We start from the raw sequence: 17,737 nt of genomic DNA, 5'->3' as shown, positions 1-17,737 counted from the left end.
TCCCCCTTTAACCATCCTCACTTCCTGGCTGTGCGGGGAGCGCGATGCCCACGTGCTGCACCACCACCAAGAGTCACCCCAGGAGCACCCCTTCCCCTTGAGGCCCCAGCTGCAAACCCTGCACCAGCAAGAGGAGAAACCTGCAGCCCTGCTTTATTTCGGACAGGCCGACGGCCACCACCACTGAAGGCACTTGTGGGATGGGGACGGGGATGCGGGGGCTGAAGCCACCTCAAGGCACCATGTGCCACCATTTGAAGGCAAAGGGCTTACGGCGGACGTTGGTGCCGCAATGGACCTCCCCAGAGAGGACATGGTAGGAGAAGTAGTCATCGATGAAGGTGCAGGTGAGGCCCAGGGGCTCCAGCAGCGCCCGCACCCGCTCCTCCAGGCAGCACTGCCCACCCACCTGCGGTCCAAAGGGCTTGGGGATGCCCAAGTGCCTGCCCAGCACCAGCATGTTCACCTGCAGCCAGACCAAAAGCCAGTGTTTTCCACCCAAAAGGGGTGTTTGCAGCAGAGAGGAGGGTGCTGAGGGTCTCACCATGTCTGGGAAGAAAGCTTCAGCGCCATGGGCAGTGTCACCTCGGAAGAGCTGGGGAATGTCGAGGATGTCCGGCTCGGACAGGCCCAGTGACTGCTTCAGGATGTCCCTGTTCCAGTTGATGCAGCTCTGATGGGAGGGAGGGATGGAGAGGTGGAGGGAGGAATGGGTGGAAAGAGGAAGGGATGAACAGAGGGATAGATGGAGGAAGAGAGAAGATGGATGGATGGATGGATGGATGGATGGATGATGGATGGACAGATGGAGGGATACAGGGTTGGAAGGATGGACATAGCAACAGGTGGAGGAATGGAGAGGCGGAGAGAAGAAGGGATGGGATGATGGAGGGACAGAGGGATGGACAATAAGGAATGAGGGGATGGAGAGATGGATGGAAGGATGGGTAGATGGAGGGAAGAATGAAAGCATGGACAGAGGGATGCGAGGACACAGAGGGAGATAGGGATGGGTGGAAAGGAGGACCCTGCTCCCCTTCCTCACCTGCACATAACCATTGAATTTCCGGAGCCCTTCGTCAGCCAGGATCTCGGTTATGGTTGTCCTGGGCACCCCTTCCAGCCCTGCAGTACAACAACTGGGCAGGAATTCCTCCCCCAACACATTTGGGATGAGACTCCCAGCTCTCATCCAAAAGCTCCCCCCGTTTCAGGGTCACTGCAGTGAGCTCCATCCCAACCCAGGACATCAAATCTGTGCAGCTTTAGACTCAGTTCTGCCCCCATCCTTGCTGCTGGCAGCACTTCCCACCCATCAGATGGGCTTGAGGGGGTTGTGCATCCACCCATCTCACTGCACATTGCAGGAAAAAGGGGAAAATGAACCCACCGAGTCCTATTCTCCATCCCCCCCTACCATGGAACATCGCTGCCTCGCCGAATCCCTCCTCTTGCTTCTCCTTGAGGAGCTGGTAGCAGGCGCTGGGGCTGGCCAGGAGCAGCCGAAAACCCTGAGGAGGGAGAAGGGATGAGGTTGGGGGGGGATATAAAGGTTCCACCCCACTTCTTCCCCATCATGGGACTCGTTACCTTCCGATCGGGCGCAGGGACAAAGCTGAGGAACTCATCCACATGGCCAACAGCGAGCCAGTCCGAGAACAGCTCCACCGGCGCCTGCACCTTCTGTGCAGTGAGGAAGTCCTTGACAGCCTTTGCCATCCTCCTGCCACCGAACCTGGGGGCCACAAGGAGGGAGGTGACATTTTGGGGTGCCCAAGGGGATGCTCTGCTTGTATCCAACCTCAAATGGTCCATAAAAGTCTTTTTGGAGGGTGTTTTTCCTTTGCTTTGACCTGCACCTCACCTGGGGAAGCTGCTGCCGATCAGGATGCGGCCCAAGGGGTACTCCTTGCCCTGCACTGTCACGGGTGGGCTCACCTCCAAATTCCCAAAGGAATCCAGGCTGGAAGAACCCTCTGGTGCTTGCCGGGCCACGTAACCAAAATCAGGGCCCTGGATAGGGGGAAAAAGGTGACAAAGGTTAAAAGGAAAGGTCTGTAAGCATCCAAAGTGCATCATTCCCAAATCATTCTCTGTGCTGGCTCTTCCCTTCCCAAAAGTGCCAGAAAAATCGAGATTTGTCACTTTTTTTTTATGGATTTGCAAAGCTTTATGCATTCTGGGAAGGAAGAAGGAAGGGATCAGGTACCAGGATGCTCTTGACAGGGAAATCCTTCAGCCCCCGGTCACGGGGCGAGTCAAAGACGACAGGGAAGGTCTTGTGGGGAGCTTGCACGTAGCCAAATTCAACTTCATCCTGGAGAAGGAAGGGATGGAGAAGGTGGGCAGGAGCTGCTGCAGTGGGGCTGGGGCTGGGCATCATCCTGCACCCACCTGGATCCAGCGGTCCTGGCGGTTCTCCAGCGGAGGGCACACGGTGAGCGGGCACTTGGCTTTCTCGGCCACAGCACCCACAGCAGCCACGAAATCCTCATTATTGTCCACACTGGGAAGGGAGAGAGGACATAGGATTGATCCAGCATCAGGCAGGATGCGGCCACCCACCCAGCACCCACCTGCAGACAAAGACCTCCAGAGGTGCTGCGGTGTTGGGGGTCATGATCCACGGAGCCATGCGGAATACCACGGTGTCCGTGAAAATGGGAGTCTCCAGCAGCCCCTGATGGCAGAGGGACAGCGTTTGGGCTCTGCTGCCTCCAGCATGGCTCAGCCCAGCCCCACCACTGCTGGTACCTTCTCTGGGCTCTCCAGCAGCGTGACGTGGAAAGCCACCAGCCCTGCAAAGCCAACATCAGGGAAGGCGAGTCCCTCCACGTAGAAGATGCTCTCCTCCTGATGCCGGCTGGGTTTGATGGTGTAGGCGAGCTTTGAGCCCCCCAGGACGTGCTTGTACTCCTCCAGTGCAACACTGTCTGTGGGTACAACCCCTTTAAGCAGCTGAACCTCCTTTCCTAATCGTTGTAGCACTATTTTCCTTGCTAAAACCTTCCCCAAAGGGTGTATCTGATCCCATGGAGCATGCACAGTGGGGAGCATCACCCTGTGCATCAGACAAACTCCAGTGTGGGATGTAGGATGAAAGCTGCAGAAGTGGTACCTGCTCTGCTGCAAGGATTTTGCTTGAACCCCAATAATTAGGGGTGTTTCCCCTCCCCAAACCCCAGTGTTGGGCACTCACTGCCGCCGTAGAAAACACCGACTTTATCAGCATCACTGTAATCCACATGGAGGACGAGGCGGTGGCCGGTGAAGATGGTGCGGGGCCCTCGGGTGCGCAGCACCATCTGTGACATGTCCTTCAGGTCTGGGGTTGGGAAGGGGTGTAAGAAAGGGAAATCTGGGGGGCAAAAAGTAGGAAAAGGAGGTTTGTTTCATGGGATGTGCTGGTACCATCGTAAGAGCGGATGGCGGTGTCGCTGTTATCCAGCATCTTGGCTGTGGGATCATCTCGGTCGCAGTTCACCAGCAGGATGGCCCCGTGTCCATCAGGACCCCATGTCCACGTTGCCTGGGGAAGGGATGGGCAAAGCAGGGCTGGGGGGATCAGTCACCACATTCCCCATCCCACAGCGGTCCTTGGGGGCTCCCAGCCCTCTTCGTACCTTATCCAGCAGCGTCCTGCTCACCGTCCCACCGCGGGTGGTGTCGGCATCCAGCGAGACCTCTGCAGGGAGAGGGGTGCTGAGGGGGCACAGCCCCACCAGCACCGCGGTTTGGGGCTCCCCACGCTCACTTACCCACGCAGGTGAGGTACAGCATGGCTCTGCCCACGGGCACCCCGCCGGCCTCCCCGAAATAGGAAATCCTGACCTGCAACAAGGAGCATGATGCTCAGCATGATGCAAAGCAGGGCCGAATCCTGCAGGGGCACCAGCACCCACCTTTTCATCACCCACATCCTTGCTGAGAGCATCCATGGACAGCAGCACCTCGGCACCAGCAGCCAGGGGCCAGCGGCTCACGGTGGAGGGCATCTTGACGCTCTGTGTATCATGCACCACATAGACCTTCACTCCTGGTGTTCCCTGCACGTGGAAGGTGACGGCATCTTTGGGTGCGGATCTGGGAAGGGAAAGGCAAAGTGAGAGCCCCAGATGGGGCACTGAGGGAATGCTGCAGTGTGCGACCGTCTGCAGGTGATGCAAATCCTGCCACAAGCAGGAAATACTGCACTAGGTGAGGAATCCCACAGGGTAACCATTGGAGAGGGGCTTGGGACAAGGGCCTGTAGGGACAGGCCAAGGGGAATGGCTTGAACCTGCCCGAGGGGAGACTGAGCTGAGCTCTTAGGCAGAAGCTCTTCCCTGTGAGGGTGCTGAGGCGCTGGCACAGGGTGCCCAGAGAAGCTGTGGCTGCCCCATCCCTGGCAGTGCTCAAGGCCAGGTTGGACACAGGGGCTTGGAGCAAGCTGCTCCAGTGGAAGGGGTCCCTGCCCCTGGCAGGGGTTGGGAATGGATGAGCTTTAAGGTCCCTTCAGCCCAAACCAGTCTGTATTCTATGACTCTATGAAACCCTTCAATAAGCAGCAGATCCTGCAATGTGCAATGGCAACAAGTCATGCAAAGCACAACTGCAACCAGTCCTTCAACACACAACCCATCCTGCAACAGGCAGGTGCTCCAGGTCCTTCAATATGCACCCAATCCTACGGAACGTGATTACAACAAATCCCACAAAAGGCAACTGCAACAAATCCCAGCAAAGGGGATTACAGCAAATCCTGCTGGAGGCAACAAATCCTGGAGGAGCAATAAATCCCACAATACGCATTGCAACAAACCCTGCAACTCACACAGGACCTTGCAGTATTCAACTGCATCAAATGCAACAACAACTTCCAATGCAATTCCAACAAATCCTGTAGTTTCCCATTGCAGCAATATGGAGCTGTTTGGGAGTTGGTTTTTATGGCATTGGCCTTTTCAAATAGTCACATTTCCATGCCCTGACCAGTTGCATCCCCTTAAGAGCAAAGCAACGCTGCATGGCCACGCAGGCTGCAGCTCGCATGGCTCCTCCCCGGTGCAAGAGACCACGGGCGATGGGCCAAGGAGCATAAATCCTGACCCATGAGGAGGGAAGCATGGCAAAACCCACCGCAGGGGCAGCGGGAGAGGATGGGAAGCTGTCAGCAGCGGCGGCGCGGTGGGTTTGGATGTGTTAGAGGAAAATTCAAACCTCAAATTGGGCTTTGAGGAAGCTGGGGCAGGGCTTTAAGGAAACAAAAAGCAAAGCCGGCTGCTGAAAAGCACTTGAACTTGGGCTGGAGCCAGTGAGGCAGCTGAAACACCCAGTGCCGGGAGGTGACACCCCGGCCAGCAGCTCCACTGTGGTTTCACCCCATGTTCCCCAGAAACAGGGAAATAATTCCTTATTGCAGGAGGCCCCGGGGCTGGGATGTGAAACTGAGCTCGAGGCATCACTTAAAGCTCCCGGGGAGGTTTGCACCCCAAAATCCCCCTTGGAGGGGTCACTGTTGGTGGATGCATCGCAATTCTGAGCATCCCTGTCCTCCCAGAGCTCAGCATTCCCTGCGAAAAACACCCCAAGCAGTGCAGCATCCCCCCCACCTTGCCCTGAGCTGATTTATCAGCTTGATTAATGGGATAAAAGCAAAAGGTTTTTAATGTGTTTCCCCGTTCCCAGCTTACCCGCAGACATCCAGGGAGAGCTCGGTGCCCAGCACGCAGACGGTGCTGGTGGGACGCTGGGTGGAAAGCTGGACGCGGCGCTGCTGCACCATGCTGGCAGGCCCCTGGGGCACCCTTGGGTGCTGGGACGGGTGGCACGAGGGGATTTATAAAGCCTGGCTGCTGGGAGGAGATCAACCAAAGCCTGGCTTAATCCCACCTCCAGGCTTTCAGCCTCAGGGCTGGGTGTGAGCGATGCCCGGCCGTGCTTCCCGGTGATGGAGCATGAATCAGTGCTGGGGGGAAAAGCACCCCAAGACACCCACAAGAGGGGGGGTGCTTTCATAAGAACCTCGGGGGTGTGTTTTTCTCCCCCCTCAGCACAAAGAGACACTGATGTGACCAACCACCCATAAACCCACGCTGTAAAATATTCAGTGTGACACAGGAGCTGAGCTGGGGCCGTGCCAGCACCGGGCTCGGTGGGGTTTTATTTCCCTTCCTGAAGGGTTGCATTTGCTTAGCTGGGAAATGTGGCTTCAATTCTTGTTCTAGGGAGGGTGGAAGGTGCAAGCTGGGTGCTTGCCCCGTCCCCTGGGTGCTGCATGGGCCAGGGGTGGGTAAGTCACCTGCAGTGGGGACAGCCACAGCATTAATCGCCTTTGTTTTCATGGAAGCCTTGTACCGGCGTGGGATGCCCTTTGTGGATGCAGCTGTCCCCCACCAACTCCTGCAGGGTCATGCGCTGCTGGAATTCAATAGCACTCCTTTGGGGCAGGGGAAACACAGCAGAGCCATAAATGCAGGGAAAATGGTGTTAGAAATCATCTTTGGGGCAAAAAGAGGGGTGTAAAGCGGGATGTATGACCTTTTTTGAGGAGCATTTCCCTCTCCATCACTTGTGGCGTCACAGCAGTTGGTGCAGCTGTGCTTTCACACCTCAAAAAAGTACTGCTTTGGAAAGAAATAGCCCCCCAAAAAAATGTGGTTTTAGCCCTATAATAACCCTCAGGGTTGCACAGGGCTAAGTGATACCCAGGCAGGGGCAGGTTCCAGTTCCTGGTGCTGGCTCCTGCTGGGTGAGGGCAGAGGGGCCAGGTTGGCACAGGGAAATGCTGCGTTTGGGTTGTGATGAAAAGGAGAGAAGGAGCAGTTGGGGTGGCTGCAAAGGGAGAAGGTGTAAAAGGATTTGCACAAGGAGGGGGCTCTGCATCCCTGTCATGCTGGAGAGCTGGTCTCCTCTGCTGGAGGTGAATTTTCAGTGGATATAGGGGAGTTTGGGAGGGATTGGCTACAAACTTGGGACTATGAGACCCTTTAACATCAGCATGGGGTCTCAAAACCCCAAAGCTTACTGACTTGCATGCACCATGCTCCAAAAGTGCTGTCCCTACCCCATAAAACCACCACTCCCGTAACAAAAGCCAGGTTTCAAACGATACTTTCAACCCAAGAGCAGAAGATAAAGGATGGGAGACAGGGAAGAGCTGCACCTTTGGTGTTAATGCAGCTTTATTGGTGAAACCCTTGATTTTGCTGCATCTCTTGATGCAGCAAATGCACCTTCATGCTCCAGTTGCAGGACCTGGGCCCTTTGCCAGGTGCTTCAAGGCACCATGTGCCACCATTTGAAGGCAAAGGGCTTACGGCGGACGTTGGTGCCACAGTGGACATCCCCAGAGAGGACATGGTAGGAGAAGTAGTCATCGATGAAGGTGCAGGTGAGGCCCAGGGGCTCCAGCAGCGCCCGCACCCGCTCCTCCAGGCAGCACTGCCCACCCACCTGCGGTCCAAAGGGCTTGGGGATGCCCAAATGCCTGCCCAGCACCAGCATGTTCACCTGCAGCCAGACCAAAAGCCAGTGTTTTCCACCCAAAAGGAGTGTTTGCATCCGGTGTGGGTGGAAAAAGAGGGGAGGAGGTGCCAGGGTCTCACCATGTCCGGGAAGAAGGCATCTGCACGGGAGCCCCTCAGGATGAAGAGCTGGGGAATGTCAACGATGTCCTGCTCGCTCAGGCCCAGCTCCTGCTTCAGGAGGTCACGGTTCCAGTCAATGCAGCGCTGTGGAGAGAGGGGACCTGGAATTGCCAACCCTGGCTGTGCATGGATCCCTGTGTGCCCCACTGCATCCTGTTTGGATCCTCACTTGCTCCATTGCATCCCACTGCTCAACCCATTCCCAACACAAGGAACCTCTTTTTCTGTTGGTTTTGACATCTCTGCAGTCACCTGGGGCATCTCCCATGATCTAGTTAAAGATGTCTCTTCCCCTTGCAGCAGGGCTGGACCAGATGACCTTTGTAAGTGTCTTCCAACCCAAACTATGCTATGATTCTATAATCTCCCACTGGGACAACGAGCTTGGGATGACCCAGCACCCAAAGGTGCCTGCTCCTTCACGGCTGCTCTTCTTGCCTGCCTGCTTTCACACAGCATGGTGTAACTCATGAACCAGTTTCTTGCTATTCCCCAGGATCTCCCAAAATGCTCCCTGGATCCAGAAATTACCCGGCAGCAACAAGCAAGCATGGAGAGAGCAAATGCACCCAAATCCACAGCCGCAGAGACCCACCTGCACGTGCCTGTTGTCATTCTTCAATGCCTCATCTGCCAGGATCTCATCGATGCTTTTCCTCTCAGCATTCCTCATCCCTGCATGGGGATAGCAGAAGAGAGGTTAGGGACATCAGGAAGGGATGCTGCTGGTCCCCACTGCACCACAGGGATACTCAAATCCTTACCAACAAATAGTGTAGCTTCACCATGGCCCTGCCTCTGCTTCTCCTTGAAGAGCTTGTAGCAGGCATTGGGGCTGGCCAAAAGGAGCCTGAAACCCTGTGGGAGGGAGTCTGGGAGTCATCACTTTGCTGTTGGTGACATAGTTTATCCCACCACCCTGCTGGCAAACACCACACAGATCCCAAAGCCAGCCTCAGGCATTACAGGCTACACGGGATGCTATCCAGCGAAGTGACCCCAAAAAGAAGGAGCATCAAGCAGCAGGAGGAGGGAAGACAAGCAACTGCAAAAGAGCTCCTTTAATTTGCATTTGCAGGAGCAGGGATGGCTCCAGGGGTTGGTACCTTCCTATCAAAGGCTGGGACGAAGGTGAGGAATTCATCCACGTGGCCCACACTCAGCCACTCCGAGTAAACCTCCACCGGTGCCTGCACTTTCTGGGCATACAGGAAATCCCTGACAGCCTTGGACATCCGCCGGCCAGAGGCCCTGGAGCAGAGAGAGGAGGAGAAAGCAGGGGGCCATCATACCCCACCCAGAGATTTACCCCCCAAACATCATGCCATGGGGAGAAGGTGCATCCGCACATCCCATTCTTACGGGAAACACAAGGAAGAATCACAGAATAACAGGCTGGCTTGGGTTGGAAAGGACATAGAGATCATTCAGTTCCAATCCCTGCCATGGGCAGGGACCCCTTCCCCTAGAGCAGCTTGCTCCAAGCCCCTGTGTCCAACCTGGCCTTGAGCACTGCCAGGGATGGGGCAGCCACAGCTTCTCTGGGCACCCTGTGCCAGCGCCTCAGCACCCTCACAGGGAAGAGCTTCTGCCTCATCTCCAACCTGAACTTCCCCTGTTTCAGTTTGAACCCATCACCCCTTGTCCTATCACTGCAGTCCCTAATGAAGAGTCCCTCTCCAGCATCCTTGCAGCCCCCTTCAGACACTGGAAGCTGCTCTGAGGTCTCCACGCAGCTTCTCTTCATCTGAGAAATATATCTTTGTATTATATATAATATCTAATATATATATAGTAATACCTAGATATATTAATAAGACAGATATTCATCTTAATACCTCTATTATGCATTATTATGTTTATATTATGTATTAATATATCCCTATATTATGTATTCATATATATCTAGGTCAAACACATCTATAGGCAATTGTGCCCTGTTCTGCTCAGGCTCCTTTGGGTTTAACATCCCCTGTCCTGGTGCATCTTAACTCACTCCTGCAGCAGCGCTTTGCGCGGGGGCGAATGTTTCTTAGACAGACAGCAGCAGGCTGGGAAAGCATTAATTAAACCTCTGCTAATAAGGGATAATTACAGTCCCAGCAAGGCTGGGAAAAGGCCATTTACCCTTTGCTGTAACCAAAGCAACACCCCAGCTTGCAGAGGGGCTGGGATGACAGCATCCCATTTGTTATCCCGCCTCAGACCTCATTGGTCTGGGTTGGCCCCCGTTGTTATTTCTCTGGGAAAACAACCTCCTTTGTGGAGGATTTTGCAGGGTTCTCTTGTTGCTGCAGGGCTGCCAAGCACTGCCTGCCCAGAGCAAAACAATTTCCAGTTATTCAGGGTTTTACCCTTTCCTGGACTTCCCTGCTTTTCCTTTTAACAGGAAATACAAAAATGAAGGACCTGGATGCTTATAGTGCTGTAAGATCCAAGCAGATGCACCAGCAGTTTGGGAAGAGGCAAACATCAGGGATGTGGCATGATTTTTTAAGGGATAACAATGTGGTCTGCATGGTAAAACTGGGATTTGATGGGAAGTGGCCTCAAATTCCCATTTGGATGGAAATTGGCCCCAAATTCTCGCTCTGAGTGGTCCAACCCTTTCTCATACAAGGATTTTTGGTGCTTCTCCACCTCCTGGGAGAAAGGGCTCAAGCCCCCTCCCATCTCACCAGGGCAGGGGGCTGCCAATCAGGATCCTGCCCAAGGGATACTCCTTCCCTCGCACTGTCACTGGAGGGCTGACATCCAGGTTGCCGAAGGAGTCGAGGCTGGTGATCTCTCTCCCGGGGGGCTCACGGGTCACGTAGCCAAAATCCGGGCCCTGGGGGAGAGGGGAGCAGTGACAGGGATGCCCAGGATGGGGGATTTTGTGGGGAGGAGGAGGGGTTGGCATCACAACAACACACCAGGATCTTTTTAAAAGCAAAATCCTTCAAGCCTCTGTTCCTGGGTGAGTCAAAGACGACGGGGAAGACCTTGTGTGGCGCTTCCACATAGCCAAACTCCAGCTCGTCCTGTTGTGGGAAGAAGAAGAGGAAGAGGAAGGCTCCTGGCAGGGTGATAGCCATCTCCGTGTGGCATGTGGCGCGGGTGGAGCAGGAAATGGGGCAAACCTGGCAAAGGCTGACTCTTGCCCTTAACACCAAGAGAAACATCTGCCTTGTTGTCCTGGGGGGTGACACCACAGTGCCTGGCACAAGTCACCCCTGGGTCTATGTCCCATGGAGTCTGTCTTGCAATAGGGTCCCTCTTGCAATGCCCTCATTGGGTCCCTCCTGTAGTGTCCCATGGAGTCTCTCTTGCAATGGGATCCCTCTTGCAACATCCCTGTCTGTGCCAGTTGCCACCACCAGCAGCATTCCCCATGGCTGCCTGGCTCATCTCTTAGTAGCTAGGTGCTTCCCTCAGCAGCTCAGTCAGTCCGTGCCAGGACTGTCACCCCCATTGATGGCACCTTACATGCCCCAGGAGCCTGTAAAGGACCAGAAGTGCTACAATATTACAAGCATCAATTGATGACCTGGATCCAGCGGTCACTCCGGGTTTCCACCTCCGAGCAGATGGTCAGTTTGCAGTTGGCTTTCTTCAGCAGGACCCTGAGTCCTTCCAAAAAGACTTCATTGGAGTCTGAGCCTCGCTGGATGCTGGAGGAAGAGGAAAGAGTGAAGGCTGCAATAAAGGATCATGAGAAGAACCCCAATCTCCAACCACGCAGCCCATTCCTCATTCCTAATAGTGCTGGTCCTGCACGAGGTTAGACCCAGAGAGCATCCTCCAGCCTTTCTCCTTGGGGTTGCAATGGGTGCAGCAGTCCCTACCCAAATACTGCCTCCAGTATAACACGCATAAAGCCTGGTTTACCCTACAGCAGCTACATAGCAAGGAAGGGTTGAAAACTCCTCCTGGAAGAGTCCCCCAAAGCAGGAGAGCAGTGGGGTGACATCCCTCCTACCTGCAGACGAAAACCTCCGTAGGCTGCTGGGTATTGGGTGTCATTATCCAAGGTGCCACGCGGAAAACCACCGTATCCGTGAAAATTGGGGTGCCTGGTGAATTCTGTGAGGGGCAAAACCAGTGAGGAGTCATGGTTAAAACCCCACCACGAGGGGACTTGGCAGGAGATGAGGCAAACCTCACATACCTTATGGGGGACCTCCAGCAAACTGGCGCTGAAGGAAACCAACCCAGAGAAGCCTCTGTCGGGGAAAGCCAACCCTTCAACGTAGAAGGTGTTCTCTCCACTGCCAAAGTGGTCCAGCACGTAGGAGAGCCTGTCCGGCCCCAACACGGATATGTACTGGGGGCGTGCGTCAGTCCCTGGAGAAACACCGAAATACCCAACCCAAAATGGGGTGACCAACCTGTCCACCAGACTGGAAGGAGGCACCAGCAAGGAGGTGGCTGATGCCAGCATGGTTTGCAGAGGAGTGGGTGTGTCTCTTCTTCTCTGGGGAACACACTTGATCTTTCTTGTACAAAGAGGACTCTATACCCTCAGGTCCAACCCTTTCAAGGTGCATGGCTCGAGTTAAGCATCTAATGATACACTTGGGTTCCCTGACCTGATTTTCGGCAGGGAGCTGCTGGGGATACAGCTGCCGGGGTGTTCAAAGTCAAAAGGTGCTGCCTGACGAGATGGGCTGCTTTGGTGGCTGGGTCATTGCCCAAGCCAAAAAGATGCCGGGAGCCACGTGGGAGTTATCCACCCCGTGGGAATGTCAAAATCTCAGCAAGGTCTTTGAGAAAAGCTTTTTTAAACCCTTTTTCCCATATAACCCCATCTTCTACAACTGCTTTGGGAGTACACGAGTGTTTCCAGCAGTTGGAGGTGCCAAGGCCTTAGCCTCAGGGTTTGTCTGCCTCAGGGTCTGGGATATCTAGGATATCTACAGGGATATCTGGCAAGGAAGGAAGAAATACTTACGGATAGCATGGAAAACTCTCACTTTATCTGCATCTGACTCAGGGACGTGCAGAACCACCTGGTAGTCAGCAAAGATAGCACTGGGACCTTGAGTCCGCAGCAGCATGACAGACATGTCCTGAAGATCTGCATTGAGAGGGAAGGATGAAGACAGAGACCATGGAGGTCTTGCAAGGGGGAAACATCCCATTGAGCCCTGCATATCACACCCTACCTGCAGTGGTCCGTATGGCTGCCTGACCACTGTCCATCCCCACCGCCCCAGGGCTGTCCCGGTCGCAGTTGACCAGCAGCACAGCACCTTGCCCATTCGGACCCCACGTCCACTTGGCCTGGAGGAGAAACACCCAAAGGGGATGGAAGTTAGATTTCCCCCATCACAAGCAGGGATGGGAAAACCCCACCACCGCAGTCATGCTTGGAGGCCAACCCACAACATGCGGTCAAGGCTGGTGGGGAGACAGTAGTGATGCTTTCGAGCCACTGAAGTTCCTAATCTCAGATTCTAGTAGGGCCAGCAGACTGTTTCAAACAGATCTTATCTTCTAACAAGCCAGAAAGTACCTTCCAGGCCTCATACGGACACTGTGCCGTTTCTAGAAATGCATCTCATCTGATGCAGAATTTGGTGCTGATTGGGCTGCAGGTAATTACCCGGGTGCAAGTGCTGGGGCAGATGCAGATCTGTTGCCAAAGGGGGAAAGCTCTGCTAAAGTTGCAGGTGACTCATTTAGTGGCATGTTTCAAGTTCAAAAAGGAAGAAGAAGAAAAGGAAAAAAGCAGACTGTTCTCTTGTACATGATCCCTGGGGCTGGATTGGCAATGTAGGAGATTATGGAGTAAGAAAATAATCTTTTCCTCCTCAATGTTTAGGTTGAGCATTTGTGAGGTTATTTCCCCTAATTCAGACACCAGACAAGTCCATCTCCCTCCTGGAGGTTGGTAGGAAAGAGGCTGCAAATGGGTACACCCAGCACTGACCCTCCACACGTTGCTTACAGCAAAGCTTCTCATTACCTTGTCCTTTCCTTTGCTCTTCACTCTGCCACTACGGCTCAAGTCCACGTCCAGGGATACATCTGAAATATCAAGAGAGAACGAAGACATTGGCAGGGGAATGAGCTTTTGGTGGCATTTTGCTTCATCCTTGGAATCAGCAACAGCAATCCCACCTTCACACCCCAAATCTGCTCCAGACCTGTGTCCAAAATGCTGATAGGAAAGTCAAATTGCCGATAGAGAAGCCAACCTGATGGCTTTTTCATGGCTTTTCCCCTTTTATTGCCAGCTGTCTTCATGCATCTTGTTTCACCAGCAGGGATATACCCAGTTCATGGCATATTTTGTGTTTTCACCAATTTCATATTGACTGTAGCGTTTTTCGTGAACCCAAAACATGGTGAAGACATGACAGCTTGATGCAATGTTTGAGAAGAACTTTTCTTTAGACAGCTCTTCTTGCCCCAAATCTCTGCCTCTGCTGCAACAAAGTAGAGGTTTACCTGCAGCAACCTCATCCAAACCCTACCTAAATCTGTATTAAGCTTATCTTAATAGAGAAATTCCTCCAAATGGGCTCTATAGTATGTGCAAAACACAGGCATGGAAACTGAGATTGTCTTTATCCTTGATACAGAGAGGAGGACACAGAACCTGGAAATGCATCTCAACATCTAAGCAAGCAAAGAGCATTTATCAGGCAGAAGCTCTGCAGACAGCGGTGGCTCTAGATGAGCCCATCAGTCGTGGGACGTGGGAAACCATCTTTGGGTGCATATGCATGACTTCAGGACACAGGTCTGTCTGTCATGTGAAAATCCCAAGTTTAGGGTAATTAATGAATCCAAGTGTAAGGCTCTGTATCCAGACTGGTTGTCTAGACTCTCTTTGTAGTCACAGAGGAAAATAGGCATTTCAAGGGAATGATTCATCTCTATCCTAAACTTCTAAAATAGGTCAGACAACTACACTTTGGTGCCTATTCCTCTCCCCTAACTGCAACAGAGGTCGAGGAGGAGGACACCAGGCAAAGCTGGGGGAGATGGTCTCCTTTGGCTCCTCTTCTGCTAACGCAATGGTGCTGGCAAGCAGAGGAGGATGCTTGGTGTGTGCACTGGGTGGGGACATGGCCCAGCCTCTGTCTCTTTTGCACCATGTAAGGCAGCATAATAGCTTTTTAATTATTTCCCTCTTGCTTGTCAGCATCAGTCAACACCCAAACCCTTCATTGCACATCACAGATGGGCAGCCCGCGCCCCCCACTTAACTCCCATCCCAGGAACCCAACTAGATCTTGGCATCCAAAAGTGTGGCTGGGTTTGAACAAGCGATGCTGTAATACCTACCTACGCAGGTGAGGTACAACCAAGCCACTGAAAGCTCATTGTCTTCCCATCCGTAGTATGAAATCTTAACCTGTGAAGACACCACCAGATCATGACCCAAGTCCCATGTCCCGTCATGCTGAGTAGGTCTTTCCACTCATTGGGTTGACCAACCAACGCTATACAACCAGCTCTTGGAGGGTTCATCCAAGCCATTCTCCATTAATCATAGTTCAACTGAACCATTTCTGCCTGCTTCAGCACAAAAACAGGCACAGAAAAAGCCAAGGTTGGAGTATTTTTCACTGCCTGGCACAAGGTTTCTGGCAGCAGCTTTTGCAATCGTGAAACGTGATCTCCTTCTCCTTCTTAGTTTCATTTTTTGGACACACTAATTACACAATTCTGTTTAAATTTGAGGGTTTTCCTTTGAAAATAAGCATGATGTTAGCACTACTCAGAAGTTCTTGAGCCTTCCCATAATCCTCCTTTCTTTCCTAGGAAGCCTGACTTAAGTTTTAAGTTTTAGTGAATGAAAAACAACTAACCTTATTGTCATTGACAGTCCTGCTGATGACATCAATGGTCACTATGACCTCTATATCGGGATCCAGGGGCCATCTGGAGTTAATCATAGGTTTTGTCATGGGGCTGTGGATGATGTGGACCGTAACCGCGGAGGTGGCATGGACTTCAAATGACGCGGCATCTTTGGGGGTAGATCTGAAACAGAGAGCAGTGTGGGGTTAGAGACCAAGTTGTCCCTCCTGTTCTCCTCTGTGGAGCCAAATCCTTGAACCTGGAATTAAAATCCAGCTTTAACTGGATGGAAAGGACTCAAACCATCTTTGGGTGATGAAATGCGTCGCCTGGATTTTATATGTATTATCTCTGTGGTGGCGTTGAGCAAGCAGAGCTCCCACTGGAGCTTCAGCACGTCTGGCCGTGGTTAAGCCCTAGATTGCGAACTGCTGAAGTTTGAGCATCCAACCTCCCTCCACAACAGCAAGAAAACCCCCAGAATTTCAACACCCCACAACAAAACCCCAACAAAGAGCCAGGATGATTCTTTATGTCAGCTGTGCAGGGAGATGGGCATTGCAGGACCATACCCTGACCTGAGAGATGCTCAAACTGGAGCAAAGCCTTAATCCGAGCATGGAGAACCTGCACCCCACCTGCATGACATCCCTCACCTTTGAAGTGCTGCCTGCCTGCTCATTACAGGCCCAGTACCTCCATCCCAGGAGCATGAGTGCTCCGACCTGTCTGCCATCAGGAGCCAGCAGTGCAAAAAGACAGAGGGTGGTAAATTTTAACAGTGAGAACAAAAAACCACCCACACAAGAGATTTATTCCTGGTGCTGCTCTTGGCATGGGAGCCCTGGTGCCTGCAGTGGCTTGTAAGGGGAGATTAAAGTGTCATCTCGCTTGTTGCCCCGTGTGTTGAACATCATGCAACGTCATAAATCCACCTGCACACTGTTGCACACCAAGACTTCTCCAGTTTGGATCTATTTGTCCTGATTTTACAGCCTTCACACCTCACCATCACTACTGCATTCCCACTGTGCTCCATGATCTGCCCCAAACCAGCCCAACCTACAGTCAAAGCTTGACTCATCCATCACCAAATTCCCCCTTGTCACTGCTCTTCAGGAACAAAATGAGCCATTTCTTCTAGTTGAAAGAGTATCCTCTGTCTGCTTTTTTGGACAAAACCTCACATTTTCTACCAAGGAGCCAAATCAGCCCATTTTGGGGCTCAGGTTCCATATTTGAATGGGTCTGAGCTTGCTCCAAGTCCAAATCCAGGGCAAATAATTGCAAATAATAGGGTTTATATATTCCCATCCATTAGAGGGGAAATGTAACACTATTTTAGGGCAGCTAAAGCTCAATGCAAAGCTCTCTGGGGGGACAGTAGCACGTCCTGGCCCAGCTCCAACACACAACCCCAGTAATTACCCCGGATGCGATGCCGACTGGCTTGTCCTGTAGTCTCTATCATTATAAATATGATTTATTAAATAATAACAGTGTAAGGGCAGGGTAAGTACAGCGTCCTATCTGGCCAATAAAGCAACCCCCAGATTTCATGCTGGAAAAATCTCTTTTGGTGAACTCAGCCATGCCAAGCTGCTGCTGGATTGTTTCTGCCTGAGCCACACATTTTATTCCTCACCCCGTTTTAGCTCTGTCCAAGTTGCTCATCTTGAATGGCTCTTGCCCAATGTTTTCAAAGCCAGAAATAGACCTCTCTTAGCCAGGGTGTGCATGGGCTTTTGACTGCAAATCATCATGGCTCAGCTACGCTTTGACACCTCCTGTGTGCCACAGCCAACATCCCTTCTTTGGGTGCAGCTTCCCATGGGACATCCTAAACCAGATCCAGCTTCCCATGGGACATCTCCTAAACCAGATCCAGTGGGATATATCCACCATGCAACAAATGAGCTTGAGTTCATCCCTGGATGAACTTGTAATGAGAGATCAAAATGAGCTCCAGTTTTCCTCCTAGCACCCATTTCTCCTCCAAACACAGAGGAAGAACACCACTGGGCTCTCCCAAAACCCATGGATGAACTCATGATGCAGGCTCAAAATGAGCACTGATTTTCCCCCCAGAACCCATTTCTCCTCCAAACAGAGGGAAAACACCACTGGGCTCTCCCCAAACCCTCAACCCTATGGAAAACCATAGGGATCCCCCCATCCCAAGCCTTACCGGCGCATGTCAAGGAAGACCTCGGTACCCAACACGCAGACGCCATAGGTGGCGTGGCTGGTGGACATCTGCATGACATGACGTTGGGGCATGATGTGCCGGGGACTGCGGCCGCATGTGAAGG

At 52.7% G+C, this 17,737-nt stretch overlaps 2 protein-coding genes across 4 annotated transcripts; both read right to left on the bottom strand.

Moving 5' to 3' along the window:
• Positions 1 to 129: 129 nt before the first annotated feature.
• Positions 130 to 6,482, bottom strand: LOC133220042 (protein-arginine deiminase type-1-like). Of its 3 annotated transcripts, none has more exons than XM_061367801.1 (16): positions 5,673 to 6,481; positions 3,903 to 4,083; positions 3,759 to 3,831; positions 3,624 to 3,685; positions 3,412 to 3,529; positions 3,200 to 3,325; positions 2,755 to 2,948; positions 2,577 to 2,680; positions 2,395 to 2,506; positions 2,210 to 2,317; positions 1,865 to 2,013; positions 1,591 to 1,735; positions 1,418 to 1,511; positions 1,046 to 1,125; positions 545 to 673; positions 130 to 466 (listed from the first exon to the last, which is right to left on the bottom strand). In XM_061367801.1, exons 1-16 carry the CDS (start codon positions 5,762 to 5,764, stop codon positions 233 to 235), a joined length of 2,001 nt encoding a protein of 666 aa, XP_061223785.1. In that variant the 5' UTR covers positions 5,765 to 6,481; the 3' UTR covers positions 130 to 232. The 3 variants fall into 3 exon arrangements, with proteins under 3 accessions (XP_061223785.1, XP_061223786.1, XP_061223787.1); XM_061367802.1 differs by having other exon boundaries at positions 2,755 to 2,933; positions 5,673 to 6,454; XM_061367803.1 differs by lacking the exon at positions 130 to 466 and having other exon boundaries at positions 550 to 673; positions 1,046 to 1,153; positions 5,673 to 6,482.
• A 527-nt stretch (positions 6,483 to 7,009) lies between these two features.
• On the bottom strand, positions 7,010 to 17,737 carry LOC133220043 (protein-arginine deiminase type-1-like). The gene is made up of 16 exons (XM_061367805.1): positions 17,614 to 17,737; positions 15,434 to 15,608; positions 14,907 to 14,976; positions 13,579 to 13,640; positions 12,776 to 12,893; positions 12,562 to 12,687; positions 11,779 to 11,954; positions 11,590 to 11,693; positions 11,158 to 11,281; positions 10,544 to 10,651; positions 10,307 to 10,458; positions 8,735 to 8,879; positions 8,393 to 8,486; positions 8,224 to 8,303; positions 7,587 to 7,712; positions 7,010 to 7,491 (listed from the first exon to the last, which is right to left on the bottom strand). The coding sequence occupies exons 1-16, from the start codon at positions 17,703 to 17,705 to the stop codon at positions 7,258 to 7,260; spliced, it is 1,986 nt and encodes a 661-aa protein (XP_061223789.1). The 5' UTR covers positions 17,706 to 17,737; the 3' UTR covers positions 7,010 to 7,257.

The sequence above is a fragment of the Neopsephotus bourkii genome, unplaced genomic scaffold (genome assembly GCF_033783945.1).
Source record: "Neopsephotus bourkii isolate Nb327-2 ecotype Australia unplaced genomic scaffold, CSIRO-AGI_Nbou_v1 NB_1399, whole genome shotgun sequence".
In the NCBI taxonomy this organism is placed as follows: Eukaryota; Metazoa; Chordata; class Aves; order Psittaciformes; family Psittacidae; genus Neopsephotus; species Neopsephotus bourkii.
Note: the sequence above shows the minus strand (reverse complement) of the source record. Positions and strands in the feature narration are given on the sequence as shown.